Below are 27698 nucleotides of genomic sequence, written 5' to 3'. Positions count from 1 at the left end.
TGTTGAAATGAAACTTTATTTATTTTTTGTCTTCTGGTAGCAATAAAAGGCTCTGGGGTCATTTGACTGCTTAACCTACGAAACTAAAATATGCACACTTTTTTTAATCATTTTTTTTATAAAGACAAATAACCTTCTCAAGTCTCCTGAACTGGAAACGTCAAAACTACACCCTCCAGAAAACTAGAAATTACAAATCAGATATATTTTTACTGATCTAAAAGCAGCTCCAATCCAAGCGTTGCCCAACTTCCTGGATTGGTAAATAATAACAGTATGAATTTTCTCACAAAATTAAAACTGTAATCATTTTTAAAAAATGTTTAGAAACACTCCGGTCACTACAGATGTGTGCAATTCATGCACAACTATACATTTTGAGCAATGAGGATGAGTCGTACCACCCTAAATGTCCTTTTAGTACTTTAATGATGTCTACTTCAAAAAAGTTTGGAGACCTGTTTCCAGTGATATGTGCTTGGTGTGAACTGTTATCCACATTTCTGGTGGAACTCAAGAGTCAGTAATAAGAACCACACTTCCTACAACGGATCGGTTTTGACAGCTAAGTGCAGTCTTACATTTCCAGTTACTTCTGAGTAGAACCTATTTGATTGCCATTCTTTTCTCCATTCCTGTTTTTAGTTCGCTTAGTTATTCTCTTTATTTTTTGGTGAAAACAATGGAAAGGGAAGAAGTGAAAGGTCTACGCAGTCTTCAAAAATAAATCTGAGCAACGACATTTAAAATCTCTGCGTAACTTGAATCTTTCACACATCTCCCTTTTGGACAGCAAGAGTCTTAATTTAAAGAATAGGTTAAATCTTCAAGAATGGACTGATTTCAAAGGATTTTCGATAGCAGCGGTCACTTTTGTAACCCAGACTGGCTCTTCTATTCCTTTGAACTTTGGAGGTGACACCTTGATCTTTTTCGGCATTCAATACGCAGAAGCTCCTCCTTCTTGTTCTTGGCCCATATGGGCTACTCGCCGCATGCTTTGACTCTTGAGGACCAGCAGTGGACAGCCTTTTGGGGACTTCGCAAGGGATCTCAACCCAGGCAAGGCCCTTACCTTCTACATCTTTCTGACCCCTCATGCTGCGTCTTACTTTTTTTGTCACATTCCTGTTTTCCTCAAAATGGCTTAAGAGTCCAATGTCATCAGATGTCCAAGAACAAGGTGACAACCCGCCCAGGTTTCCTCCAGGAATATCAGTGCTGTTTCCAGGACTTTTTGACTCAGTGCTCTCGGTGCTTGGAAAGTCTTCCGTCAGTCTTCTGCTGGTTTTTGGGTTCCTTTCAAAGTTCACCCCGTTGCTATCACTCATTACCTCGGTTGCAAACTCTACGGTGGAAAATGAATTTTCTTTGCCGTTTATATTTTTACTAGGTCCACAGATGTTCAGTAACTCCACCAGCTGCATTTCTGTCCTACTTGACAGACAGTCCCTTCCTACCACCTGTTCACTTCCATTTAAAGAACTCTTCCGTTTTTCAGGATAAATTTTTTTGGGCACGTCTCCAGGAAGCCTTTGTTTTCTAGTGTTCAGAGAAAGTTCTTGAAGCTGCGTGAATGAACTAGCTAGGCCTTCTTCTTCCCGAGGGCTAGAATGTTGATCATGGCTGTCCACTCCTACAGCAGAAGGTAGACTCTTTTTGTCTTCAGCCCTTTCATCAATAAACGTAGCATGCAGGTCACTTAAAGTATCGTCTAAAACAAAGTTTCAAATGAACAAGTCAGAATGTGATTTCATTTAGTTCTGCTAATCTATATTTAACTCAATCCCATTTCTTTAAAGACATTTTGTCTTATAATATCCTCCTTCTAGCTATTTTCACCACTTAGCTATGAAAGCTTAACATGCTCTCATAGCTTGTTTTTAATACAGTGGTACCTCATGATACGAACTTAATTGGTTCCAGGAGGAGGTTCGTAAGGTGAAAAGTTCGTAAGATGAAACGATGTTTCCCATAGGAATCAATGTAAAAGCAAATAATGTGTGCAAATCCTTCAGGAAAATCCCAAACTTTAGAAGGGAGGCAAACAGAGGGCAGGGAGGAGCAGCTAAAGGGGGCGGGTGGAAGAAGCAAGGCTAGGCTAAAGGGTGAGTGGGAAGGAAGAAAGGCAAGGGGGGCGCCCCTCCCCTTTCTTTCTTAAAAAGACACCCTTTCAATTCCTTTGCAACCACCTTGCTCTCGGCAAAATTCTTCCTCCCGCAAGCTGCCCCTCCCTCCTCCCCTTTCTTAAAAAGACACCCTTTCAATTCCTTTGCAACCACCTTGTTCTCGGCAAAAAAATTCCTACTCCAAGCCACCCCTCCCTTTTCTTTCTTCAAAAAAGTTGAAAAAAAGAAACCCCTTCATCCCAGCAGCAGCTGCTTGGGTTCGTAAGGTGAAAATAGTTCAGAAGAAGAGGCAAAAAAATCTTAAACACCGGGTTCGTATTTTGAAAAGTTCGTTAGAAGAGGCGTTCGTAAGATGAGGTACCACTGTATTAGATTTGTTTACATTGTCTTTTTATATTGTTGTTAGCCGCCCCGAGTCTTCGGAGAGGGGCGGCATACAAATCTAATAAATAATAATAATAATAATAATAATAATAATAATAATAATAATAATAATAATAATGCTATGTATTCTTATTATTTTAGCAAAGTCAGTTCATTGCAATCTGGCACTTTTGAAATACTGACTTGCTTGCTGACTTATGTCTTCCTTGTTTACTTTGCCTCTTTTTGAAATATTTTATTATCCTAGGCCAGTGATGGTTAACCAATGGCACGTGTGCCACTTGTGGCACGCGGAACCATATCTGAGGGCATGTGAGGCCCTATGTCAGCACCAACTAGTGAATATAAAGAATATAGAGGGAGTCTTTGACTTATAACCATGTTTAGCGACCAAAGATGAATGGCACTGGAAAAAGCTGCTTACACACAGTTCTCACACTTGTGATTGTGATAGTGACGCCTGTCAATTGGCATGTATTTATGATAATTGCAGGAGGCTTTTACAATCACCATTTGCAACCTTCCCAGACCAGAATGGGATGGGTGCCACAGCTAACTCGCTGCAGCCAACGTGCCATGGTAAAATTTAACGATTATATTTAATTATTTTAAATAAATAAATATATGTATTTATTTTTGGCATTCACATTTCATTCTGTCCCTCCTTTTGCATCCTTTCTTTCAAGATTCTATTCCACGATTTCTTTGAGATTAGTGTAAATCCTGTCCTGCAGTGAGTTGGCCATGGCAACTTGGCCTGAGCAAATTGTCATAGGCCTTTCCCAGACAGCTTGTCAATAGAGGAAGCCAGATCTGCGTATCAACCGCATCAAAAAATAACAGTAAAATCAGGCTTGGCTATGTGATAAGCTCTCTTACAACTGCATCACTTAACGATCCAGAAGTTCTAATTGTGGTGGTGAGTCAAGGTAATGCATATGGCTAAGCTATTTTTAAATAAACTGGCCAAAACTATATGCTATATGACATAAATCCATGATGCTTAATAGAAAGACGATGCATTTTGAAAAATACTCTGCTCCAAAGTAAAGAGAGACACACAAACATAGACATTACTATTTATCGTATATCTAAACTATTGTCAGTAGTAGTTCTACTGCAATTGCAATGCAACGTCCACCCAAAGTGGGCATTCTAGTTCCTGTCTCTGACATTTCATTATTTTTACTTTGTCTGTGATCTATTCTAACATAGCAATACAAGGAACCTTGTCAAGCCACTAAAGAAAAGATGAAGAAAGGCAACCTGTAACTTTACATACCTGAGGTGGAAACGTTTAATGTCGGTGTATTTGGGCAGGAGGAACAAAAGGAGCTATTTTCTATTATTTCTAGGATCGGACTTAAGGGAGGTTTCTTCGATACTTTCTCACGCAGCCCGTAAAATACTTTCTGCTCCTGTTTCTTCTCCCCCCTCTGCCTCTTCTTCCTTGCCACTTTGGGTCGGACAGCCTGAAAATAAATGGGAAGACACCCCATTAATACAGTGCTAAAGATTGCCAATATTTCTAGGCACTGAACAAACAAATAAATTGCATGTGAAATCACGCCATGAAGTGGCTTGGCTTTTTATCTTGCGTTTTTCTTAACCTTATCACAATAAGGATTAATATAACATCTAGTTCAGTTGACCTGAATTGTAGCAAAGGATATAGATAATAACAGAAAATAATAAATATAAACAATACAGATAGGCACGAATACAGGCACGAATCCCAGCACCTGATAAGGTCCCACAGAGTTGGCCTTCTACGGGTCCCGTCGACTAAACAATGTCGTCTGGTGGGCCCCAGGGGAAGAGCCTTCTCTGTGGGGGCCCCAGCCCTCTGGAACCAACTCCCCCCAGATATCAGAACTGACCCCACCCTCCTTGCCTTTCGTAAATTGCTCAAGACCCACCTATATCGCCAGGCATGGGGGAATTGAGACATCTCCCCCAGGCTTATATAGTTTATGTATAGTATGTTTGTGTTATATGATTTTTAAACGATGGGTTTTTAGATAATTTTTAATATTAGATTTGTTACATTGTATACTGTTATTATTATTGTTGTGAGCCGCCCCGAGTCTTCGGAGGGGTGGCGTACAAATCTAATAAATTATTATTATTAGTTCTCCATTTACAACTATAATTGAGTCTGGCAATTATGAAAGTGACAGTCATAGAAGTTAACAGACTCCTCGTTTGCTATGCTTCCTGGTTTTTGTTAAATTGGAACTAGCTGGTGGTGTTTAGCAAAAACATCATACATCACAGTCAAGTGACTACAGGGCATTGCAAAAGCCATAAATATGGGTCAATTACAAGGTGCCCAAAATGCAGTCAAGTGACCATATGGATCCCCCCCAATGTCAAAACTTTGAAACTAGGTCATAACTAGCTTGTGGAGTGGTGATGGTGTCCATTGAGACTTTAAACAGTTGCTAAATGACCAAGTGTATAGATAGAGCGATATTTTTCGCAAAGCCATCTTGGTCTAGGCCAGTGAGGGCAAACCTTTCTTAAATCGGGGCCAAAAGGTGCATGCGATAGCGTGTGTGTGTGCCACACTCATAATGCAATGCCCTAACTCCACATATGGGTGCACACCCCATGCTCTTCCCCCACGCATGCGTGCAGGTCTCACTGAAGCCTCAGGACTCTGTGGATGGTGAAAAACAATCCCAATGGGCCTACTGGAAGTTCATTTTCAAACTTCCGGTAGGCTCGTTGGGCCCATTTTTCGCCTTCCCCATGCTTCAGGAGGCTTTCTGAAGCCTGAGGAGGGCAGCAAATGGCGCAATGCACCTACCAGAATTTTGTTTTCGAATTTCCAGTAGGCCCATTGGGCCGTTTTCCACCATATCTCTGGGACCGTCTTCTGCCACACGAATCCCAGCGACCGGTTAGGTCCCACAGAGTTGGCCTTCTCTGGGTCCCATCGACTAAACAATGTCATCTGGTGGGCCCCAGGTGAAGAGCCTTCTCTGTGGCGGCCCCGGCCCTCTGGAACCAACTCCCCCTAGATATTAGAGTTGCCCCCACCCTCCTTGGCTTTCGTAAGCTCCTTAAAACCCACCTCTGTCGTCAGGCATGGGGGAATTGAGATATTCCCTTCCCCCTAGGTTTACAAAATGTATGCATGGTATGTTTGTATGTATGATTGGTTTCTTAAATTGGGATTTTTAAACTACTTTTAATATTAGATTTGTTTATATTGTTTTTGTTAGCCGCCCCGAGTCTACGGAGAGGGGCGGCATACAAATCTAATTAATAAATAAAATAGATAAATAAATCCACAGGCTCTGGAGGCTTTCCTGAAGCCTGGGGAGTGGGAAAACAGCTTCCTCTTGCCTGCTGGAAGGCCAAAAATCAGCTGGGTAGTGTGCACATGTGTGCTGGAGCTGACATACAGCAACGCCTTGCGTGTCCTCAGATATGGCTCTACATGCCACCTGTGCCACAGGTTCACCATCACAGGTCTAGGGGTTAAGGCGAGAAGCCAAGAGACTGAAAGTTCCAGGCATGAACGCTGGCTGGGTGACCTTCAGCCTAATTCACCTAACGGGTTTTTTGTTGTAAAGAAAACAGGAAGAGGAAGGAATGTAATAATTACGAGTGTGGTGTAAACCAGTGTTTCCCAACCTTGGCCATTTGAAGGTATCTGGACTTCAACTCCCAGAATTCCCCAGCCAGCATTTTCTGGCTGGGGAATTCTGGGAGTTGAAGTCCAAATATCTTCAAGTGGCCAAGGTTGGGAAACACTGGTGTAAACAAATAAATAATCACTAGTGTATTTTTCTAAAAAATAATAATACTGACCTAAGAGAATGTGTGAAGCCAACCACCATAAATACCACTATGAGATTCGCCTTGAGGCAAGAGGGACAGCAAATAAGTCAAACGAACAACAACAAAAAAAGACTGTAAAGTACATACATTTATAATGTAAATTACTTACCGAGGGTTTTTTGGATTTGGTTGAAGTTTTGGCTCTCTGCAATTGGCTGAGCCGATTCTGGGCTTTAGGTTTGATTGGAAGATTTTTTTCTTCTGCTTCCACTACACACTACACATTGGGAAATATCTGAATTAAGACTCAGGGTGTGCTACCATGCGGAAACTATAACTATAAACACAGCAACGGGCGAAAAAACAGTGACATGCAACTTGGAATTTTCAAAACAGAAGAGAGATGCAATAGATTTCACATTCTCATCTATTAAACACTTGACAAATAGCCATAATGAAAAATAACTATTTTAAAAACAGGTTATCTGTAAAGTGAATGGAAACTTCCAGCAAAGCTGTTCATTTATTGATTTATTTATTCAATTTTTATGCCGCCCTTCTCCTTAGACTCAGGGCGGCTTACAACATGTTAGCAATAGCACTTTTTAACAGAGCCAGCCTATTGCCCCCACAATCCGGGTCCTCATTTTACCCACCTCGGAAGGATGGAAGGCTGAGTCAACCTTGAGCCAGTGATGAGATTTGAACCGCCGACCTGCAGAACTAGCAGTCAGCTTTAGTGGCCTGCAGTACTGCACTCTACCTGCTTCGCCACCTCGGTTCTTTATGCCTGTTAATCAATTTACGGAATATTCCTTTTTAATTTATACCTTCCTTTTAGCAGCGCTTCGAGTGGTTCTAATCAAAGGAGCCTGATGGTCAGAATTATTTTTCCTTTCTAAAAATGAACAAAACATTAAGTTAGGCACAAATCTTTGGCTCTTGTTTCAACAACATGTACAGTAATTGCTTTATTAAAATCATGTACACTTCTTATTTTTGAAACCCAGCAGCTGTTTGAAATACAGTGTTCCCTCGATTTTCGCGAGTTCAAACTTTGCGGAAAGTCTATACCACGGTTTTTCAAAAATATGAATTAAAAAATACTTCGCGGTTTTTCCCTATACCACGTTTTTTTCCCACCCAATGACATCATGTCATCGCCAAACTTTCGTCCACCTTTAATAAATATTTTTTTTAAATAAACTTTAATAAATAAACATGGTGAGTAATAATCTAAATGGTTGCTAAGGGAATGGAAAATTAGGGGTTTAAAGTGTTAAGGGAAGGATTGTGATACTGTTCATAGCCAAAAACGTACCTGCCTCCCAGCTGCGTGTCAACAGCCCTGCCTGTGCTGCTCGAAGAGGTGGCCGGGCTGGCGGTGGAGTTCCCTGGACTCATTGTCCTGGGGGACTTCAATCTGCCGTCGCTCGGCGGTTCCTCAGGATTAGCACAGGAGTTCATGGCCACCATGACAGCCATGGACCTGACTCAAGTAGTTCAGGGTCCGACTCACGAGGGTGGACACACACCCGACATGGTATTCCTCTCGGAGCAATTGAATAGTGGTCTGAGACTAAGGGGCTTAGAAGCATTGCCTTTGTCATGGTCAGACCATTTTCTACTGCGGCTCAACTTCCTGGCTCCAATCCTCCCCCGCAGGGAGGCGGAACCGATTAGGAGGTTCCGCCCCAGACGCCTGATGGACCCTGAGGGCTTTCAGAAGGCGCTTGGGGTTTTACCAGATTCGCTCGTCCACAGCTCGGCAGAGTCTCTTGCTGAGGCCTGGAACAAGGCTGCAGCGGAGGCTCTTGACCGAATTGCGCCACTGCGACCTCTCTGTGGCACTAGACCCCGTAGAGCTCCATGGTTCAACGAGGAGCTCCGGGAGTTGAAACGCCAGAAGAGACGTCTAGAGAAGCGATGGAGGAAGAGTAAGTCCGAATCCGACCGAACACTTGTAAGAGCTTTTATTAAGACTTACAAAGTGGCGCTCAAGGCGGCAAGATGCGCGTACCATGCCGCCTTGATTGCATCAGCGGAATCCCGCCCGGCTGCCCTGTTTAGGGTGACCCGCTCCCTTCTAAATCAGGGGGGAGTTGGGGAACCCTTGCAGGGCAGTGCTGAGGAATTTAACTCATTTTTCGCTGATAAAGTCGCTCAGATCCGAGCGGAACTTGACTCCAATTGCATAGCAGTATCGTCTGACAATGAGTCAGTCGAGGTGACTGGGGCTAAACGTCTTTGTCCATCTGTCTGGGAGGAGTTTGACTTGGTGACACCTGATGAAGTGGACAAGGCCATTGGAGCTGTGAGTTCTGCCACCTGCTTACTGGATCCGTGTCCCTCTTGGTTGGTTTCGGCCAGTCGAGAGGTGACACGGAGCTGGGTCCAGGAGATTGTCACCGCCTCCTTGGGGAGGGGGTCCTTCCCGGCTCCTTATAAGGAGGCACTTGTGCGCCCCCTCCTCAAGAAGCCTTCCCTGGACCCAGCCGTGTTTAATAACTACCGTCCAGTCTCCAACCTTCCCTTTATGGGGAAGGTTGTTGAGAAGGTGGTGGCGCTCCAACTCCAGCGGTCCTTGGAAGAAGCCGATTATCTAGGGCCTCAACAGTCGGGTTTCAGGCCCGGTTACAGCACGGAAACTGCTTTGGTCGCGTTGATGGATGATCTCTGGCGGGCCCGGGACAGGGGCTTGTCCTCTGTCCTGGTGCTTCTTGACCTCTCAGCGGCTTTCGATACCATCGACCATGGTATCCTTCTGCGCCGACTGGAGGGGTTGGGAGTGGGAGGCACTGTTCTCCAGTGGTTCTCCTCCTACCTCTCCGGTCAGTCGCAGTCGGTGTTAGTGGGGGGTCAGAGGTCGACCTCTAGGTTTCTCCCTTGTGGGGTACCTCAGGGGTCGGTCTTCTCCCCCCTGCTATTTAATATCTACATGAAACCGCTGGGTGAGATCATCCAAGGGCATAGGGTGAGGTATCATCAATATGCGGATGATACCCAGTTGTACATCTCCACCCCATGTCCAGTCAGCGAAGCAGTGGAAGTGATGTGCCGGTGCCTGGAGGCTGTTGGGGACTGGATGGGTGTCAACAAACTCAAACTCAATCCAGACAAGACGGAGTGGCTGTGGGTGTTGCCTCCCAAGGACAATTCCCTCTGTCCGTCCATTACCCGGGGGGGGGGGACTACTGACCCCCTCAGAGAGGGTGCGCAACTTGGGCGTCCTCCTCGACCCACAGCCGACATTGGAACATCATCTTTCGGCTGTGGCGAGGAGGGCGTTTGCCCAGGTTCGCCTGGTGCACCAGTTGCGGCCCTATCTGGACCGGGACTCATTGCTCACAGTCACTCATGCCCTCATCACCTCGAGGTTCGATTACTGCAACGCTCTTTACATGGGGCTACCTCTGAAAAGTGTTCGGAAACTTCAGATCGTGCAGAACGCAGCCGCGAGAGCCATCGTGGGGCTTCCCAGATTCGCCCATGTTTCTACAACACTCCGTGGCCTGCATTGGCTGCCGATCAGTTTCCGGTCACAATTCAAAGTGTTGGTCATGACCTTTAAAGCCCTACATGGCATTGGACCAGAATACCTCCGGAACCGCCTACTACTGCACGAATCCCAGCAGCCGATAAGGTCCCACAGAGTTGGCCTTCTCCGGGTCCCGTCGACTAAACAATGTCGTCTGGCGGGCCCCAGGGGAAGAGCCTTCTCTGTGGCGGCCCCGGCCCTCTGGAATCAACTCCCCCTGGAGATTAGAACTGCTCCCACCCTCCTTGTCTTCCGTAAACTACTTAAGACCCATCTATACCGCCAGGCATGGGGGATTTGAGACACCTTTCCCCCAGGCTTATTATAATTTATGTTTGGTATGTATGTGCTGTTTGTTTTTTAAATTGATAGGGTTTTTAGTTTTTTCTTAATATTAGATTTGTGCCTGTACAATATTGTTTTATCGCTTGTTGTGAGCCGCCCCGAGTCTTCGGAGAGGGGCGGCATACAAATCTAATAAATTATTATTATTATTATTATTATTATTATTATTTACTTCCGCATCTCTACTTCGCGGAAATTTGACTTTCGCGGGGGGTCTCGGAACGCATCCCCCGTGAAAATTGAGAGAACACTGTAATATATTTTTAAATAAGGAAATAAGAGAATGCAAAAATTACCCAGTAGTAATGGCTAGGAAACCTTATCAGCATAAGATAAGGTTTAATAGACGCAAGGCACATATGAGAGGCAGCATGAAGTAATGGTTAAAGCACCAGGCTAGAAACCAAGAACTTGTGAATTCTAGTCCCACTTTAGGCATGTAGCCATTTGGGTGAACTTGGGCCAATCACTCTTTCTAAGCTCTAGGAAAAAGGCAATGGCAAACCACTTCTGAAATCATGCCAAGAAAATTGCAGCATTTTGTCACACAGGAGTCAAAAGTGACACGTGCACACAAACACACATAGCAGATACTATATGCACATGAACAACACAAAGTGGAAGCTATTCTGTGAGACAAGTATCGCTACTAAACAATTTCTACATAAATACCAAAAAAAACACAATTTCTAAGTAATTGTGCAGAGGGCAAGTTCCCGGGTAGGCTGATAGAGTTATCTATTTAATCAATCAGCAAGCCATTTCAATTGCCAAAGGAATTAAAGGTAGCATGCAATAATAAAAAATAAAAACACTCTGAGGGAACCAGAAACAACTCTATGTTGTTTAGGGTTTTGAGTATTCACACTAATATTTAGAGTCTGGTTCTCTAGCAGAGTGATACTAAAATACAAATTGTAGCAAGAATCTTATATGCCCAGACCTGGAAACAGAAGCAAACACCTACCATATTAAACATTGTAATTAAAATCATAGAATACGCAGAAATGGCTAAATTAACTATGGAATTACAAAATAGACAAGATACAGTATTTTACTAAGTCTGGGGCAAATGGTATGACTGGCTGGAAAAAAAGGAAAATCCTTCATTTAATACAAAACGATAGTAATCCAACAAAATAACCTAATTGTGTATACAAATTCCTGCAACATACTTTACCGCACACACACACACACACACACACACACACACAGAGACATACATACATACATATATATACAGTGATCCCTCGATTAGCACGGTCTCGATTAGCGCGAAACGCTGCAACGCGGTTTTTCAAAAAATATTAATTAAAAAAATAAAATATTAAAAAATAAAAAATAAGTCCACGCTAGTTCTCTCTCTCTTTCTCTCCCTGTTGCCGGCGTGGTATATGAGAGAGAAAGAGAGAGGCAGAGGTCGGGCGCATTACCGGGAGGTGGAGGCGGCGTGGGGACGCTGGGTGCCGGGGACACCGAGGAGGGGGTGGACGTGGCCTCTCAGCTGCAGAGCCGAACAAGGGCGGAGGCAACGGCGGAGTCCGGCGCTGGGGCCATGCGGGGCCGCTCATCCAGGGGGGCGTGGACTGGCAAGTCGCCCTCCTTTCTCTTTCTTTCTCTCTCTTATACCACACCGGTAACAGGGAGAGAAAGAGAGAGAGCGGAGGGCACCTTGCCGGTCCACGCCCCCCTAGATGAGCGGCTCCGCATGGCCCCAGCGCCGCCCAGGCAAAGGGGAAACCCCAAGATCGCTTGCCGCTTGCCGTATTGCAGCGAAGGAGGTGAAGCAAGGCTCCAAGCTGCAATACGGCAAGCGGCAAGCGATCTTGGGGTTTCCCCTTTGCCTGGGCGGCGGGAAGACCAAGGGAAGGTTCCTTCAGCCGCCCAACACCTGATCCGCTCCGCAGCGCGGCAGCAGCGAGGAGCCGAAGATGGGGTTTCCCCTTTGCCTTTACCCCATCTTCGGCTCCTCGCTGCTTCCGCGCTGCGGAGCAGATCAGCTGTTGGGCGGCTGAAGGAACCTTCCCTTGGTCTTCCCCGCCGCCCACACGCAAACTCCACCATCTGCGCATGTGCGGCCATGAAAAAAAATGGCGCACATGCGCAGATGGTGGTTTTTACTTCCGCACCACTATAATGCGGAAATCGATTAGCGCGGGAGGTCTTGGAACGTAACCCCCGCGCTAATCGAGAGATCACTGTATAACACAGGAAAAATTTTAAAACTACAGTCCTAATTTAACTAATAGATATTTACAATTACTCTTTTAAAAAAAAGGGAACGACACTCCAACGATAAATATGAACTTTACGTCGTAAGGATACGATACACCAGCCGTCCGCTGGTCCTATTCTCTATCTTTTCTTTATATGCTCCCACCCTTTCTTCTCTTACCTAGCTGTTTTATTCCTTTTCCTTCTTCATTTCTTTTTCCTTCTACCCCTCTTTTTCCCTGCTCTAAGTTTTCATCTCCCTTTTCCTCCCCCATGTAAATATGTATACTATTTTAGAATTGCATACTTTAAAACTGCACGAATTTGTACCAATGTCTAAATAGACCTTCCCCCATTTATTTGTAATAAAGATTATATATTTTTTTAAAAAAATAAAAAATAAAATACAAATTGTAAAAAATATAGGAACACATCTTCACCTTCAAGGTCAAACGATCCAGCACATATCAGTGTGGCCTTTTCCTCTGACGATCCTTGAAGATCCTTTAATAAGCAAGCAACATTTTAAGAATTAAGTTCTCGAAAGACTTGAATAAGGTTCTTTAATTCAGGGGTCTCCAACCTTGGCAACTTTTAAGACTTGCTGGCTGAGGAATTCTGGGAGTGGAAGTCCACAAGTCTTAAAAGTTGCCAAGGTTGGAGACCCCTGCTTTAATTGCCTTCAAGGTATTTATTGAAGATTTGCAAGAGAAAATAAACCCTAATTAAATAATTAAATTTATAAACACCAACCTTCAAGCCTTCGGATACAATTTTGACTGGTGTTTTCTTCAGAGCAGAATGAAGGGAATCGGGAAAGAACTGGCCCTTTCCCACAGGTGTAATGGGTGGTTTGCTTTCATCAAAGATTTGGAAGCTCTGTTTTTCTGAAAACCGAACCTTCTTACTGCTGGTTTGAGACGTGTCGTTTCGGCTCAGCTCTTTGTCTTCACCTCCATAGTACAACAAAAACAACATTTGCAAGCAGTTATGACAACGCTCACTCAAATGATAAGCCAGAAATAACTCTGTAGAACATGAGTCTATTGCTAAAATAAGGTTATCCCTTTCCTCTGCAGTTTATAAGCAATAACGTGCTTAAAAATTTGTTATCAGTCTTCATGCTCTGCATTTAAATTAAATAACAGTGAACAACTGTTGGGACTCAAGTGATTAGAATTTAATGTGCAGCTTCCATCACTGCAGAGAGTAGTCCTCGACTTACAACCATCTGTTTAGTGACACTTTGAAGTTACAACACTAAAAAAGTGAGTTATGACCATTTTTTTGCATGGCCATTGCAGCATCTCTATTTTTTTAATAAAGTGTTTTTTTACTTATATTACAGTTAAAAACAAAACATATATACAATAATTTATTTATTTAATTGGACTCTCCGAGGACTTGACGCGGCTCACAACATATACAAAGAGACAGTAGTAAAATCAATCCAATTAATATACACAAAAACAATCCTTAAAAATCTAACTTTAAAAACTTCCATTAACATTCATTCAACATAATACAACAAATAGAAAATATAAGGAAAAGTGTACTTGATGAACTATTAGCTTACTATATACATTAATCATTCCTTTTTTCTATTGATTTTTTCCAATTTCCATCTAAATTTAAGTTAATTTATAAACCTCTCTCTCATATTCGTTAACACTTAATTTGGGTTCCCTTTTTTCCATCCGGTTATATAATTTGTCCCAGGTTTCAAAATAGTCTATATCCAATTTGCCCTTCAGCTGTAGTGTCAATTTGCCCATCTCTGCACATGATAGAATTTTGAGTAGAATTTCTTCCTCTGTGGGGACATCTTTACTTTTCCATTTTTGAGCATATCCATTGCAGTTTCCCTATTGATCATAGGAACATAGAAGATTGACAGCAGAAAAAGACCTCCTGGTCCATCTAGTCTGCCCTTATACTATTTCCTGTATTTTATCTTAGGATGGATATATGTTTATCCCAGGCATATTTAAATTCAGTTACTGTGGATTTACCAACCGCATCTGCTGGAAGTTTGTTCCAAGCATCTACTACTCTTTCAGTCAAATATTTTCTCATGTTGCTTCTGATCTTTCCCCCAGCTAACCTCAGATTGTGCCCCCTTGTTCTTGTGTTCACTCTCCTATTAAAAACACTTCCCTCCTGAGCCTTATTTAACCTTTTAACATATTTAAATGTTTCAATCATGTTCCTCCTTTCCCTTCCGTCCTCCAGACTATACAGATTGAGTTCATGAAGTCTTTCCTGATAGGTTTTATGCTTAAGGCCTTCCACCATTTTTGCAGCCCGTCTTTGGACCCGTTCAATTTTATCAATATCTTTTTGTAGGCGAGGTCTCCAGAACTGAACAGTTTTCCAAATGTGGTCTCATCAGCGCACTATCCAGCCGGATCACAATCTCCCTCTTCCTGTGATCATGTGATTAAATGTTGACGTTTGGCAACTGGCTCATATTTATGACGGTTGCAGTTTCCCAGGGACATGTGATCCCCCTTTGTGACCTTCTGACAAGCAAAGTCAATGGGGAAGCCAGATTCACTTAACAATCGTGATACTAACTTATTAATAAATTCACTTAAAAATTGTGGCAAGAAAAGCTGTAAAATACGGCAAAACTCAAGTAACAAATGCTTGCTTAGCGACATAAATTTTGCTACCAACTGAGTTGGGTTGTAAGTCAAGGACTACCTTTACATGAACCTTTAACTTAACTACTTTCTTGTTATTAAGCAGCCATTTATAATCGAGCATCCCTGAAGGTATTGATAGGAACAACTGCAGATGTTGTTCAATATATTTAGAAAGTGGACTGTTTCTAAGAATCGGTGACATACATTAACTTACAAAGTTAAGTCAGCATTCAAAAGTATTTGTGTACCATTTTCATATTTGTGGCCAATATTCCAAAAACACAGTTAATGAGAGTTGCTATAAAATCACCATCAAAATGGATACTACAGAATTGTTGTCTTTGCTTTTAACTAGAAGGAAAATCTACACACTTTTGTATTAAAATAAAGCTTTAAAATGCAAGTTCATTCTTACCATTCTCACTCTTTGGTATGTCCATACTTGGAGTAGTCACCAAAGATGCACGTGTAGATTCCACAATATTCGCTGGCGAGACCAGAACGGCCTGGGAATACACAAGTCAAGTTTCTATTCTGCCACATTATTTTAGGTTTTATAGATAATAAATGGCCATCCTTGGGGTTTGGGTATGTAGCCATTCAAAACAATGCAAAAAAAAATCATTGGGAGTGGGGAAATAAAGGCTGCTGTGCTACCAATCCATTCGCTGGTTGTTTGGTTTCTAAGATTAAGGCCATAGAAAAACTTAAGAAAAAGAAATTAAAATTGGCTTCATTTCCTACACTTAGGTTAGATTAATTGTTGGAAGGGACATTGTAAGTCATCTAGTCCAACCCCCCACCCAAACAGGAGACCCTACACCAGTGATGGCGAACCTATAGCACGGGTACCACAGGTGACACGCGGAGCCTTATCTGCCCTAGCTCAGCTTCAACATGTATGTGTGTGCCGGCCAGCTGATTTTTGGCTTGCAGAGGCTCTGGGAAGGCGTTATTGGGTTTCAGAGAACTTCTGGAGGGATTGGGAGAGCGTTTTTACCCTCCCCTGACTGCAGGGAAGCCTTTGGAGCCTGGGGAAGGCAAAACATGAGCCTACTGGGCTCACCTGAAGTTGGGAAACAGGCCATTTCCAGCCTGCAGAGGGCCTCCGGGGGGAGGGGGGAAGCAGTTTTCGCCCTCCCCAGGTATTGAATTATGGGTGTGGGCACTCATGCATGCGTGATAGTGTGCAGGCACACTCTTTTGGCACCCCAGGGAAAAAAGGTTTGCCATCACTGCCCTACACCATTTCTAACAAATGGCAGTCCACTTTCTTCTTGAAAGTCTCAAGTGATGACGCTCCCACAACCAACCCCTATTAGATGAGCTTCACAGGCAAGCTGTATGAATTCAAAGGTAAGCAAGTAATATCACTACTCTTTTAAGTAGTCTGAAGCTACTAATAGTCTATAACAGTATTTCTCAACCTATGCAAATTTAAGACATGTGGACTTTAACTCACAAATTCCCCAACCAGCATAACTTAAAGGCTAAGAAACACTGGTCTTATACCATATTGTTTAGGGAGTACAGTTGGCAAAATCATACAACCCTACCTAATCCTACAGATATATATAATTCATACCTTAGGCATAACATTTGTGCCAGACAGAAGGGGTTTCCATGATGGAAATTTGGGGCTGTGCATCTGGATATCTACTGATCTACAATCTCCATTCATAAATTTATTATTTAAGTTTTCTTCTGAAGCATTATTCGTATCCTCCTGGGACCGTGTCTGGTTCAACGCTGATGGCTCAGGCTGTCTTGTGTTTGCTGCATTCAACACAAATGTAAACATTACTAAATAATACCCATTGTAAAGGACTGAGTTTTTTCAGCGATACAAATTTCTACAATGCAACTCATCATTCAGTTTCTCTCAGTGCCATATCCTTCACCCCCCCCCCCCCCCCAAAATAATCATAATTTAAGCCATGGGGGCAAAAACAAATCACCACATTTTGGTTAAAATACTCTGTACTTCTTTAACAAATCTTCTTTGTTCAATAATAAAAAAAAACTTCTTATAACTAACTAAGATTAGATGTGCGTTACTTACAAGTAGAAGAAATATGGACTGCCTTTTCTTCAGTTTCTTCAAGGACTTTAAATGAGGATTGGAAGGCAGCTATTTTGTCTTTCAGCAACTTGTTCCGATATTGACAAGGGCTGGACTGCTAAAAATACAGGGAAATATCCAAATGGGTATTATGTGATGGCAAATTTGAGAAGTCACTAAATAAATTTACTTATGTTGAGTCATGTAGAGGGTTTGCACTATGCACAACTAATCCAAACATTTAAGTTTTATTTTAGTAAAGTGTCATATTCTTATTTATTCAAAGTCGGCTTTACATATGTGTGTGTGTGTATGCATTATCTATGATAGATTATAAACACTTATTGATTGAATAAGATACATATGCTGGCTTCATGAAAAACGGGGTCCTCAGGTCCATGACCTAGTGCTGGGCTGCAGCCATTCAGAACCGGGCTGCAGAAGTGGTGGGCGAGCACACACATTCCAAGCTGCATTTGTGACAGTAGTGCATATAGGCGTGCAAAACCATCCCATCTGCCATTATACTCCTGCGCCAAGCAGAAAATGTTGGAGACCTCTAATCTGCAACATTACATGAGAAGCTATAATATACTGACCCTTATCTAGATATACACTGCTCAAAAAAAATAAAGGGAACACTCAAATAACACATCCTAGATCTGAATGAATGAAATATTCTCATTGAATACTTTGTTCTGTACGAAGTTGAATGTGCCCAACAGCATGTGAAATTAATGGTCAATCAGTGATGCTTCCTAAGTGGACAGTTTGATTTCACAGAAGTTTGATTTACATGGAGCTATATTATTGTGTTGTTTAAGTGTTCCCTTTATTTTTGGGGGACAGTGTACTTACAAATACACACATACCCACACATATATGCATTTATTTATTTATGGGAGATTTTAAACAATTGTTGGTTGATAAGCTACATTTTGCTCGCTTCATCTGCAACACTTAAAATGGTAAGCCATGATAGACGGATCTCTAGAATGAGATTCATATGCTATCCTAAAGGAGAATTCAACAAACTAAGTTTTGGCTTAGTACAAACCCAATTCCAGCCAACAAAACATATAATGCAGTTAGCTACTCCAGAACTTCTGAAAAGCCTTTCAGTTCCAGAGCGACAAGGGATTAACTCCTGTCAGCACCTACTTGGAAAAGGGAATAGGGGAAGACCTCCAGCATGGAAGCAAAGACACCACCGCCACCCAGTGGCAAACTGAAAGTGTCATAATCCAATATCTGAACTTGCCTCTTAAAGCAAAACTCCAAAATAGATCCCTGTTGAATATTGAAAGCATGACTTTCTCAGCACAGGCTTTTAGCCTATGCTAGATTTCAGAAATGAATCAATACTGAAAACAAAAGCTTCCATAGCCTTTTGTCAAAATATCCAAACTAAAACTACGAGTCTTCGGAGAGGGGCGGCATACAAATCGAATAAATAATAATAATAATAATAATTCTCCCCCCACCCCCACCAAAATTGGATCTGATTTTATCACCCATGTCCAATGTGGCTAGTTACTTGATCTGGGCTACAAAAATCTGTTTCCTTTTCTTTTCCTATCTAGCAATTATCTGGAGTTTTGCAGCCCAGATATTAACCTTTGCTCATTTTGAACTAAAGCAACATTTTTGTATACCACTTACTTGTGACAAATTTTCTTGCACCTTCATTATCTTTTGCCGAGCAATATATTGGATGAGAGAATTATTTTCTGGAGAACCTCGGGTTCCAATTGTAGACCGGCGTCTTAATTTTTTCAATGTATTCTTCAATTCCTCTAAAACAAAAACAGGCTATAAGAAAACACCCAGTGAAGATAAAACAGAAAAAGCAATTTGAAAACCCACTTTCATTGAGGGAAAATCTTTAATATTCTGCTTAGTTTGGGGATAAGAATTAAAATATCCATAGCATGTTCTTACTAATTTTCTTACTTCAGTCAAACCTTATGCTGTGATGCTCTCTGAATTTAGATGTTTGTTTACAATAGCTTGCCCTGCCAATGACATTAATTCTGGACAAACTCAGTCAGAATTTCAACTGGGCAACTATCAGCATTTTAGATCAAGCCAAATCTTAAATTAGGCCAAAATGCTAGAGTCTAGACCAGGGGTCAGCAACCCATGGCTCTGGAGCCACATGTGGCTCTTTCATCCCTCTGCTGCAGCTACATAATTGATAGAACTTTTGTTTAGGATAGGCAGAGGAAAAAAGAATGCCACGCTAGGAGACTCTATGGTAGGGGAAGTGGACTTCTGGTTGGCTCTGGAATTGAGCAAAGGGCTTCCAGTTGTGGCTCTCTGAATGTTTAAGGTTGCTGATCCCTGGTCTAGAAAATTAGTGGAAGCTTGGTATACAGACAGATCAAAACAGTAGACACAGAGACAAACCACAATCACACACCATTTAAAAGAGACAGTTAAAATACCTAGAAACAAAAACACTAGACAGCATCCCCTCAGAATCTGATTAGGGATCAGCACCAGACTCAAAAACCATCCTCTAATCAAAGAGCTACGAAGAAAGAAACTGCACCCTCACTGGCAGGGTAAGCTATTGAATATAAACAGGCAGCAAAGCCCGCTCACTTGCACTGATGACATTACCAAGTTGGGTAGTAAAACATCTGCAAGCAGGCAAGCTCAGAGAGCATAAATGACCCCAGTTCATTCCAGATTATTTTCTATCATAATCCTAATTCCGCTGTATGGCAGAGATAAATTATGAATATACTATTCTTCAAAATGCCAGCTGCCTGATGGTAATTTCCTAACCACCCCTGATGTTCATAATCCTTACCTTTATTCTGGCTTGTAGAAAACTCTGGGTTAATTTTATTATCAACACCCGTACTGTCAGACAAGCCTCTACATGGTGTAACTTGGTTGCTTGCAATTTCAACATTTGTATTATCTTCTGATTTTCTCCTGCGAGTTGTTAAATCATCTATATCATTCATGACGATAGGGCGATTTTTTATGAGGATGCTTCCCAAATTCTCAGAGACGACAGTGCTTGTACACAAATTTGCTGCTGGAACATCAGATGAACCACTTGCGAAGAGAGTGTCCATCTTCTTCATGTTATTGGGTTTCCCGGCCCCAAACACAAGTTGTGTTGTGTACTGGAACGCTCAAAAAGTACCTTTTAAGTATTCTGATTCTCCATCAGGAAACTGTTGCCAACTCATCAGTGATAGTGCTTCTTTCTTGAGAAATAGTTCGGTCTTCAGAGTGGGACTTTTAAACAATATTGTACTGCAGGAGTCTGGATATCTTTCTTTTGAAAGAAAGGGATAATATTAGACAAGGCAGATAACTAGTCCTTTGCCTGGTTATCTATATAGCACAGGATCTGCTCCATGATGAATTGTCTTTTTCAGGCTTCTCAAGTTTAGGCATTCAAAGTTCAACAAGGCATTTAAAAAGCACAATTCCCCTCCAAAAACCTCCCCATAGTGGGCAAAGTTTCCAATGCCCTCCTTCCTTCAATGGGATGGGATTCCTTTTGCATGACAATTGTCTTGCCTGCAGAAATTTCTCCTGTCTCCCAAACCATTGTCAGGATCAGGGCCTACCTAATGTAATATTCCAAATTGCAGAGGGAAGAATTGTAATCATTGTAATGACTTTAACAATGTAAAACTGCTTAGTCTTAGTCAAATATGCAGATTGTAATGTAACCTGATTGGTTGAAAAATGTATATATACCATGATGCACTTTAGCATAGGTGTGGCTTAGCTTGTGCCTTGGCTTGAAGGCATTATGGCTTAGTATGGTTTAGAGTGGCTTGTGAATTAGTGTGGCTTGTGGTGGCTGAAGACTTATAGATGAATATTGTAACTGAGTATAGTAGGTAGAGTATTGTGAGTATTTTGAATAGTAACTTCTAGAGAGAAATAGCTACAGTGTAAATAGTTACTGTAGGTTTGCTACAAAAGCAGTAAATATTTTCCTAAGAAATTCTGCAGTACTTGTCTTCAATTATCTTCAAGACAACAATTCATGATATCCTGGTCTGAGGCAGGCTGGCTGGCTGGCTGCTTTGGCTGAGCTAGCTTTTGCAAAACATTACTCCAACAACCAGACCTGGACATTTTATAGTTCCCAAATCACATCCCTGCCTGGACCACAAGAGGTCATATGGAAATGAGAAATCAACCGTAAATAAGGGCCACTGTCATGCCCGCAGTACAATTGTATTGCTTTTATTTTGCAAGTGACTTTCCACCCCCCACCCCCACCCCCAATTTCTGTATGTGTGTGCATGCTTATGCACAGTGAAGGGCTGCAAAAAATTTTGCTACCACACTGTGGGCGTGGCTTGACGATCATTTGACCGGACTGGCTTAAAGGTGGCCAACTTGCCATCACTCACATCAAGGGTTTGGATTAGGGTGCCTGTCCTCTCCTTGCCTTAAAGAGATGCAATTTCCCTTACTATTATTGAATGTACAAAATATACTATTTAATTATGTGTATTTATGTCCTATGTGTACGGACATATTACAAAAAGGCACACAAAAATATACATTATTTACTATGTAAAATGTATGTACACACACCTATGCACAACTCTTCTAAAATTAGTGGTACCTCTACCTAAGAACGCCTCTACGAACCGGGCGTTCAAGATTTTTTTGCCTCTTCTCAAGAACCATTTTCTACTTACAAACCAGAGCCTCTGAAACTGTAACGGGAAAAGGCAGGGAGAAGCCTCTCTAGGAATCTCCTGGGAGGAAACAGGGCCGGAAAAGGCAGGAAGAAGCCTCCGTGGGGCCTCTCTAGGAATCTCCTGGGAGAAAGCGGGGCCTCACCCTCCCTGTGGTTTTCTCAATTGCAGGCATTATTTGCTTTTACATTGATTCCTATGGGAAAAATTGCTTCCTCTTACAAACTTTTCTACTTAAGAACCTTGTAACGGAACGAATTAAGTTTGTAAGTAGAGGAACCACTGTATACACATTCAACCTCATTTACTGCAATAGGAAAAACATATCCAGAGCCCAGAAGGGGGAAAAAGAAAAAAAAATTCAACCATTTCTGTGTACCTGACTGTACCCATAAGAGCCCATCAATGCCAATGCAGGTTCACAGCCTTGTTAGACAGGGCCCTCCACAACAATCTCAATTTTCTCATGTGCCCCCACTAGGAAAATTAATTGCCCACCCTATCTCAGACCACTGCAATCCTGGACCAAGAGGTTGTCTAAACTTCTGCATCTGGCCACACTCCCTCTTGTACATCCAAAGAAGGGAAGGTGCTTTGCTTTCTCCTTCTTAGGGATTGTCTCTGGCACAGGGGTAGGCAAAGTTGGCTCTTCTATGACATGTGGACTTCAACTCCCAGAATTCCTCAGCTAATCATTCTAGTTCAGGACTTCTGGGAGTTGAAGTCCACATGTCATAGAAGAGCCAACTTTGTCTACCCCTGGTCTGGCATATGCAAATACTGTAACGCCTAGTTTCAAGCTTGGCCACTTTAAGATGGATGGCCTTCAATCCCCAGAATTTGTTTTGCTGTCTGGAGAATTCTGGAAATTGAAGTTCATTCATCTTAAAGTGGCCAAGCTTGAAAAAACACCCCATTCTAGAGCTTCGCTACCATAAATTTAATCCTTCGAAGCTTTCAGAGCTGCTGTTGGGCTTACCGTAAGTATGAAAAAGAATGCGCCCTCGGGCAACTAAAGAAACACGACCCGACCGCTCCGACCAGAGTTGACTAACTGCCTCAGCTCGCGCTCTTCATTCAAAATCTTTTCACACCGCTTGCCAGAGCCGTGTATCCCTCCGCCGGAGGAGGTGGCGGCTCCTCCTCTCCACTCAAACGGAGTCCGAGACGGTCAACCGGTCTTAGATACGAAGCCCACTGGGGGATGCCTGCCCTCTCCTCCGTTGATGAAGGAGACAAATCAAGAGGCCAGTCGCGGACTACTTTTTCGCCCCCTCCCCTTGGAAGAAATCCCGGCCCAGCGGATGGGTCCGTTGGTTCAGAAACGATGAAAGAACGGTTGGCGGTATCACGTGACGCCAGCCCGACCAATGCGGAGCGAGGCTCGCCTTTCGGTTGAGGAAAAAGACGAAAGTCTGCCGCGCCCGCTCGTCCGCCCCGCCCTTCTCCGTAAGCTCCGCCCTTTTCTGCTTCTGAAAAAGCAAATTGCAACAAACAGACGCCTTCCCAGCCTCAAAGTCCCGCCCTCTTTATTTCCTCCGGATCCGATTGGACGGAGGCAAAATCGAGCGGGGGGCGGATTGGTGGGTGGGCCTGTTGGTTAAGGAACGCCACTCTTCCGGGTTTGTAGCCAGGCTGGTACAGCGACTCCGGAGGGAGGACATGAAGAGAGTTACCCTGTTTGTTAATGGCAGCCCCAGAAATGGGAAGGTAAGCCGGCCAATGCCTCTCGGACGGGGCAGCGGGGTGGGGAAAAAAGGCCCGGCGTGGCTTTTTTGCAACAGGACTGACCCTTCCTCTTTGATTCTGGGTGCATCGGGATCACCACGAGGTCTCTACTCCTACAGTCTCCAGTAGGGAAAACAGCCGGGCAGGAAAGCTGCAGATGGAAGGGCTTTTTTTGTTTTTCCCCTGGGAATCCTGGAGTAGTTTCTAATGGGAGTAATTCCCATGGGATTTGATGAGAGTGGAAGTGCTCAGCGGGATTGCAATAGAAATCCAAGCTTGGCAACTTTTTAAGACTTGTGGACTTCAATTCCCAGAATTCGCCAGCCAGCCATGGCTGGCTGGGGAATTCTGGGAGTTGAAGTCCATAAGTCTTAAAAGTTGCCAAGTTTGGGGACCCCTATTTTACCTACATAGATGCTCTGAGATGCTCTAAGTTACTTTTCCTCATTATATCTGCTGATCTGATTGATATTTCCTTTTGATTTTAATGATCAACCTTTAAGAATCAAAAAGACACAAGTCATTTCCTGAATGCATTACGTAAAAAGAAAAGGCTCGACGGGTGGAGTTTATCTTCTAAATTATCTGTAAGGCCAGAAGGCTGCAGCTTCAAAGTTGCAGCTTTTCAGAGATGCTTTTCTGCATTGGATAACACAACATCTTTACACCTTGGAAGTTGGCATACTGCTGAGTTGAAGTCCACAAGTCTTAAAGTTGCCAACAGTGGACGCTCTTGGAGTAGTAATGCTTTCCAGCGCTGAGCTGATGATAAAATGATTGCAAAACAGCCAATGTCTGCTTTTAGCTTTTTTTGAAATTCCTCTCTCTATCCCCCAGAATTTTTTGAGTTACTTCCTCCAGGGTTGGCTGGAATTCCACCCCACCCTTCTCTTGAGCTGGCCACCTTCCCAGACAGGGGATGAGGAAGTCTGTCTTTGCAGAAAGAGAAATCTACGTAGGGTTTGGGAGGTGGAGGTGACTGGCTTCCCTGTTTTGCTTTTTTAAACTTCCTGATCTTAGCTGCAGCCCTTGGATTTCCTGGTGGTCTCCTAACCCTCCCTCCCCCCCGCAAGGATTTAAACAGCTGTCATCCTGTTTGGAATTTGGGATTAATCAGAGGAGGGAAACCACCTCATTTGGCAGGGCTTGGCACTCCCATTCCTGGTTTCACTCCCTATGAAGAGTGATGGGATGGAATGTTTGGCAGATCTGGAGGACATGAGAATATTAAAATAGAGGCATTGGATGTACTGTGTATTGGCTGGCATATCTGACTTGCAAAAATGTGAAAAAACGCCAGAAGAAAAGAGAAAACTTTGAAAGCCACCTGTCTCACCTTTTTAGATCAGCTATGTATATATTTCTTAGTAGTGAAGTTTAGCCCACAATAAAGTAATTAGTACTTATCCTATTCATTTTCTGGTGATTGCATTGTATTTCACTCAGTGATGACCTTAAGATTAGAAATAAGTATTTAAAGCATTTTTGATAAACAGTGCTGTAAAACATCATGTTACACGGAATCCACAAAATAAATAAATGATCGCTTTGATAAAAATGCAAACCATCCGAACTGATATACGTACAACAATACTGTATTAACTTTTTGATTAAAACTTTCTTCCCCCAACAAATTGTCAAACAATTTAAATTTTGTCCTTCTCCTTGGTAGTAATTTAATACCAATTATTGCAAAAGGAAGGACATTTGTTTGTTTGGTTAGTTAGTTAGTTAGTTAGTTAGTTAGTTAGTTAGTTAGTTAGTTAGTTAGTTATTAGATTTGTATGCTGCCCTTCTCCGAAGACTCGGGGCGGCTCACAAGTTTGCATTTACAGGTTAACACTCTTAACCTGTTTATTAATTTTTCTGTATTTTCACAGTGTATAAATTAAATGGACTGGTGCATGCAAATCACAGAGCCACAGAAATCCTATTATAAGTGTAATGTATTGTGCAGATACAGCCACCACATCTAATTCTCCAGTTACAAATATTTATACCCTTGAGCCCTCATGCATCAGACTTATTTCCTTCCCCTGTTTGCCTACCCTCAATCCCTAAACCCGGCTGGATTAAATATACAGGGGTATAAGGAGTGCACTGAATTATCATTGGTTGAATTAATAGAGGATCTTGATTTAGGAGAAAGAGAACAGGAGGAATTGCAGTAGAGTGAGGGACAAATTGGTCTAAGGTTCATTTGTTTAGGACAATTTTCTAAGGTCAAATTCTAGATTAGCCTATTGTGTTTTAGAACTGTGTTTGAAATTAGCCAGTGACTTAGCTGGTTGTGTGCCAGTCCCTTTCACATGAATGAAAATGCAAGCTTTGCATCACTTTTTCCTAGACCAAGGAACAGGCATAAATTAATGAACGCTGTGTACACTTATAAATCTGTTTGGAGACTGTTGCTGTTTTTCTTTTTTGGGGGGACAGAATAGACTAGAATTCTTTATTGGCCAAGTGTGAGTGGACACACAAGGAATTTGTCTTTGGTGCATATGCTTTTCTCAGGACGTAGCCTTTAAAAGGTCTGTGTCAGCACCCAGCTGTACAAATAATGTGTGTATGTTTATTTTGATAAAATGGAGCTTGGTTTCCTCCCAAAAATTTTCTTTTTCTGCACATTGTTTTTAAGGAGAAGAATGCAGTTCCATATTCCAACAATTTTGTACGGCTTTGCTCCACCTTCCCAGTACAGTGAAAAAATCCCAAAGGTCTAGCACAATGATGGCTAACCTTTTTTTCCTCGGGTGTCGAAAAAGGATGTGTGTGTGCTATCCCACATGCATGAGTGTCCACACCCATAATTCAATGCCTGGGGAGGGCAAAAACAGCTGCCCCCGTCCCATGGAGGCTCTCTGGAGGCTGGAAATGGCCTGTTTCCCAACTTCTGGTGGGCCCAGTAGGCTCATGTTTTGCCCTCCCAAGGCTCCAAAGGCTTCCCTGGAGCCACGGATAAAACACCTTCCCCTATCCCCCTGTAGGCTCTCTGGCAGCCAAAAATGCCCTTTCAGAGCCTCTGTTAGAGCCAAAAATCAGCTGGCCGCCACACATGCATGTTGGAGCTGAGCTAGGGCAACGGCTTGTGTGCCGGCAGATATGGCTCCATGTGCCACCTGTGACACCCGTGCCATAAGTTCGTCATCACTGGTCTAGCACAATGATGGTGAACCTTTTCGGCACCGAGTGCCAAAAAGGGAGCGCGGATATGCGCTGGACGGCCGTGCAACCTGGAAGAGCAGCTGCGAAGGGGGCATGCGTGTGCCGGGAAATTAACATCCGGTTTCCAACACGCGCATGTGCATCAGACACCTAGTCTTCTGGTTATTGGTGCACGGTGACCAGCTGGCCAGTGTTGCATGCCCACACCAGAAAAATTTCCGGCACGTTGTTTTTATTACTGTTGTTAGCCGCCCCGAGTCTACAGAGAGGGGCGGCATACAAGTCCAATAAAATGAAAATGAAATGAAATAAACAAAGGCCAGCTGATTGTTGTGTGTGTATGCACCCCAGAAACCCAGAAGAAGAACCGGCCCCGCCACACCTGTCAAGGGAAATGACTTCAGGCACATGTGCTATAGGTTCGCCATCACCGGTCTAACACATACCAAGATAGATTTTTGTTTTAAATTTTCCAAAATAGCTACATCATTTCGCAATACAGTGTTCCCTCGATTTTCGCGGGAGATGCGTTCTGAGACCATCCGCGAAAGTCGAATTTCCGCAAAGTAGAGATGCGGAAGTAAATACACCATTTTTGGCTATAAACAGTATCCCAAGCCTTCCCTTAACACTTTAAACCCCTAAACTGCAATTACTCACCATGTTTATTTATTAAAGTTTATTAAAAAAAATATTTATTAAAGGCGGACGAAAGTTTGGCGATGACATATGACGTCATCGGGCAGGAAAAACTGTGGTATGGGGGGGGGGGAAACGCAAAGTATTTTTTAATTAATATTTTTGAAAAAACCGTTTCGCGAAAATCGAGGGACCACTGTATTTGTATTCTTTTACCAATTTATAGCTAGAGTTTGTCTTTGTTATTTCCAGTGTTTGGCTGTTACAGTCATCTTTCCCACAAATTGTTTTGTCTGATGTTGTGCATCAAGGACTAATTATTTGGAAACAGCTGTCTCTTGTCTAAATTTCATTTCCTCCAGT

At 42.7% G+C, this 27698-nt stretch overlaps 2 protein-coding genes across 4 annotated transcripts in view; one reads left to right on the top strand and one right to left on the bottom strand.

Annotated features, from left to right (window-relative positions):
• Positions 1-23102, bottom strand: CDCA2 (cell division cycle associated 2). 2 transcript variants are annotated; one of them, XM_070765246.1, is made up of 12 exons: positions 22783-23102; positions 19931-20410; positions 18775-18908; positions 17113-17230; positions 16636-16826; positions 15466-15556; positions 13156-13355; positions 12843-12906; positions 7136-7203; positions 6475-6582; positions 3796-3985; positions 1-1714 (listed from the first exon to the last, which is right to left on the bottom strand). In XM_070765246.1, the coding sequence occupies exons 2-12, from the start codon at positions 20211-20213 to the stop codon at positions 819-821; spliced, it is 2343 nt and encodes a 780-aa protein (XP_070621347.1). In that variant the 5' UTR covers positions 20214-20410; positions 22783-23102; the 3' UTR covers positions 1-818. The 2 variants fall into 2 exon arrangements, with proteins under 2 accessions (XP_070621347.1, XP_070621348.1); XM_070765247.1 differs by having other exon boundaries at positions 19931-20406; positions 22783-23057.
• Positions 23103-23393: 291 nt separating this feature from the next.
• Positions 23394-27698, top strand: part of KCTD9 (potassium channel tetramerization domain containing 9) — a 37070-nt gene continuing 32765 nt past the window's right edge. The window contains exon 1 of one of the 2 annotated variants that reach the window (XM_070765704.1): positions 23394-23513. In XM_070765704.1, coding sequence (XP_070621805.1) covers positions 23466-23513 — 48 coding nt within the window. In that variant the 5' untranslated portion in view covers positions 23394-23465. The remainder of the gene's footprint in view (positions 23514-27698) is intronic. The other variant, XM_070765705.1, reaches the window with a different exon arrangement.

The sequence above is a fragment of the Erythrolamprus reginae genome, chromosome 12 (genome assembly GCF_031021105.1).
Source record: "Erythrolamprus reginae isolate rEryReg1 chromosome 12, rEryReg1.hap1, whole genome shotgun sequence".
NCBI classification, from domain to species: Eukaryota; Metazoa; Chordata; class Lepidosauria; order Squamata; family Dipsadidae; genus Erythrolamprus; species Erythrolamprus reginae.
This window is presented reverse-complemented; position numbering and strand designations above follow the sequence as displayed.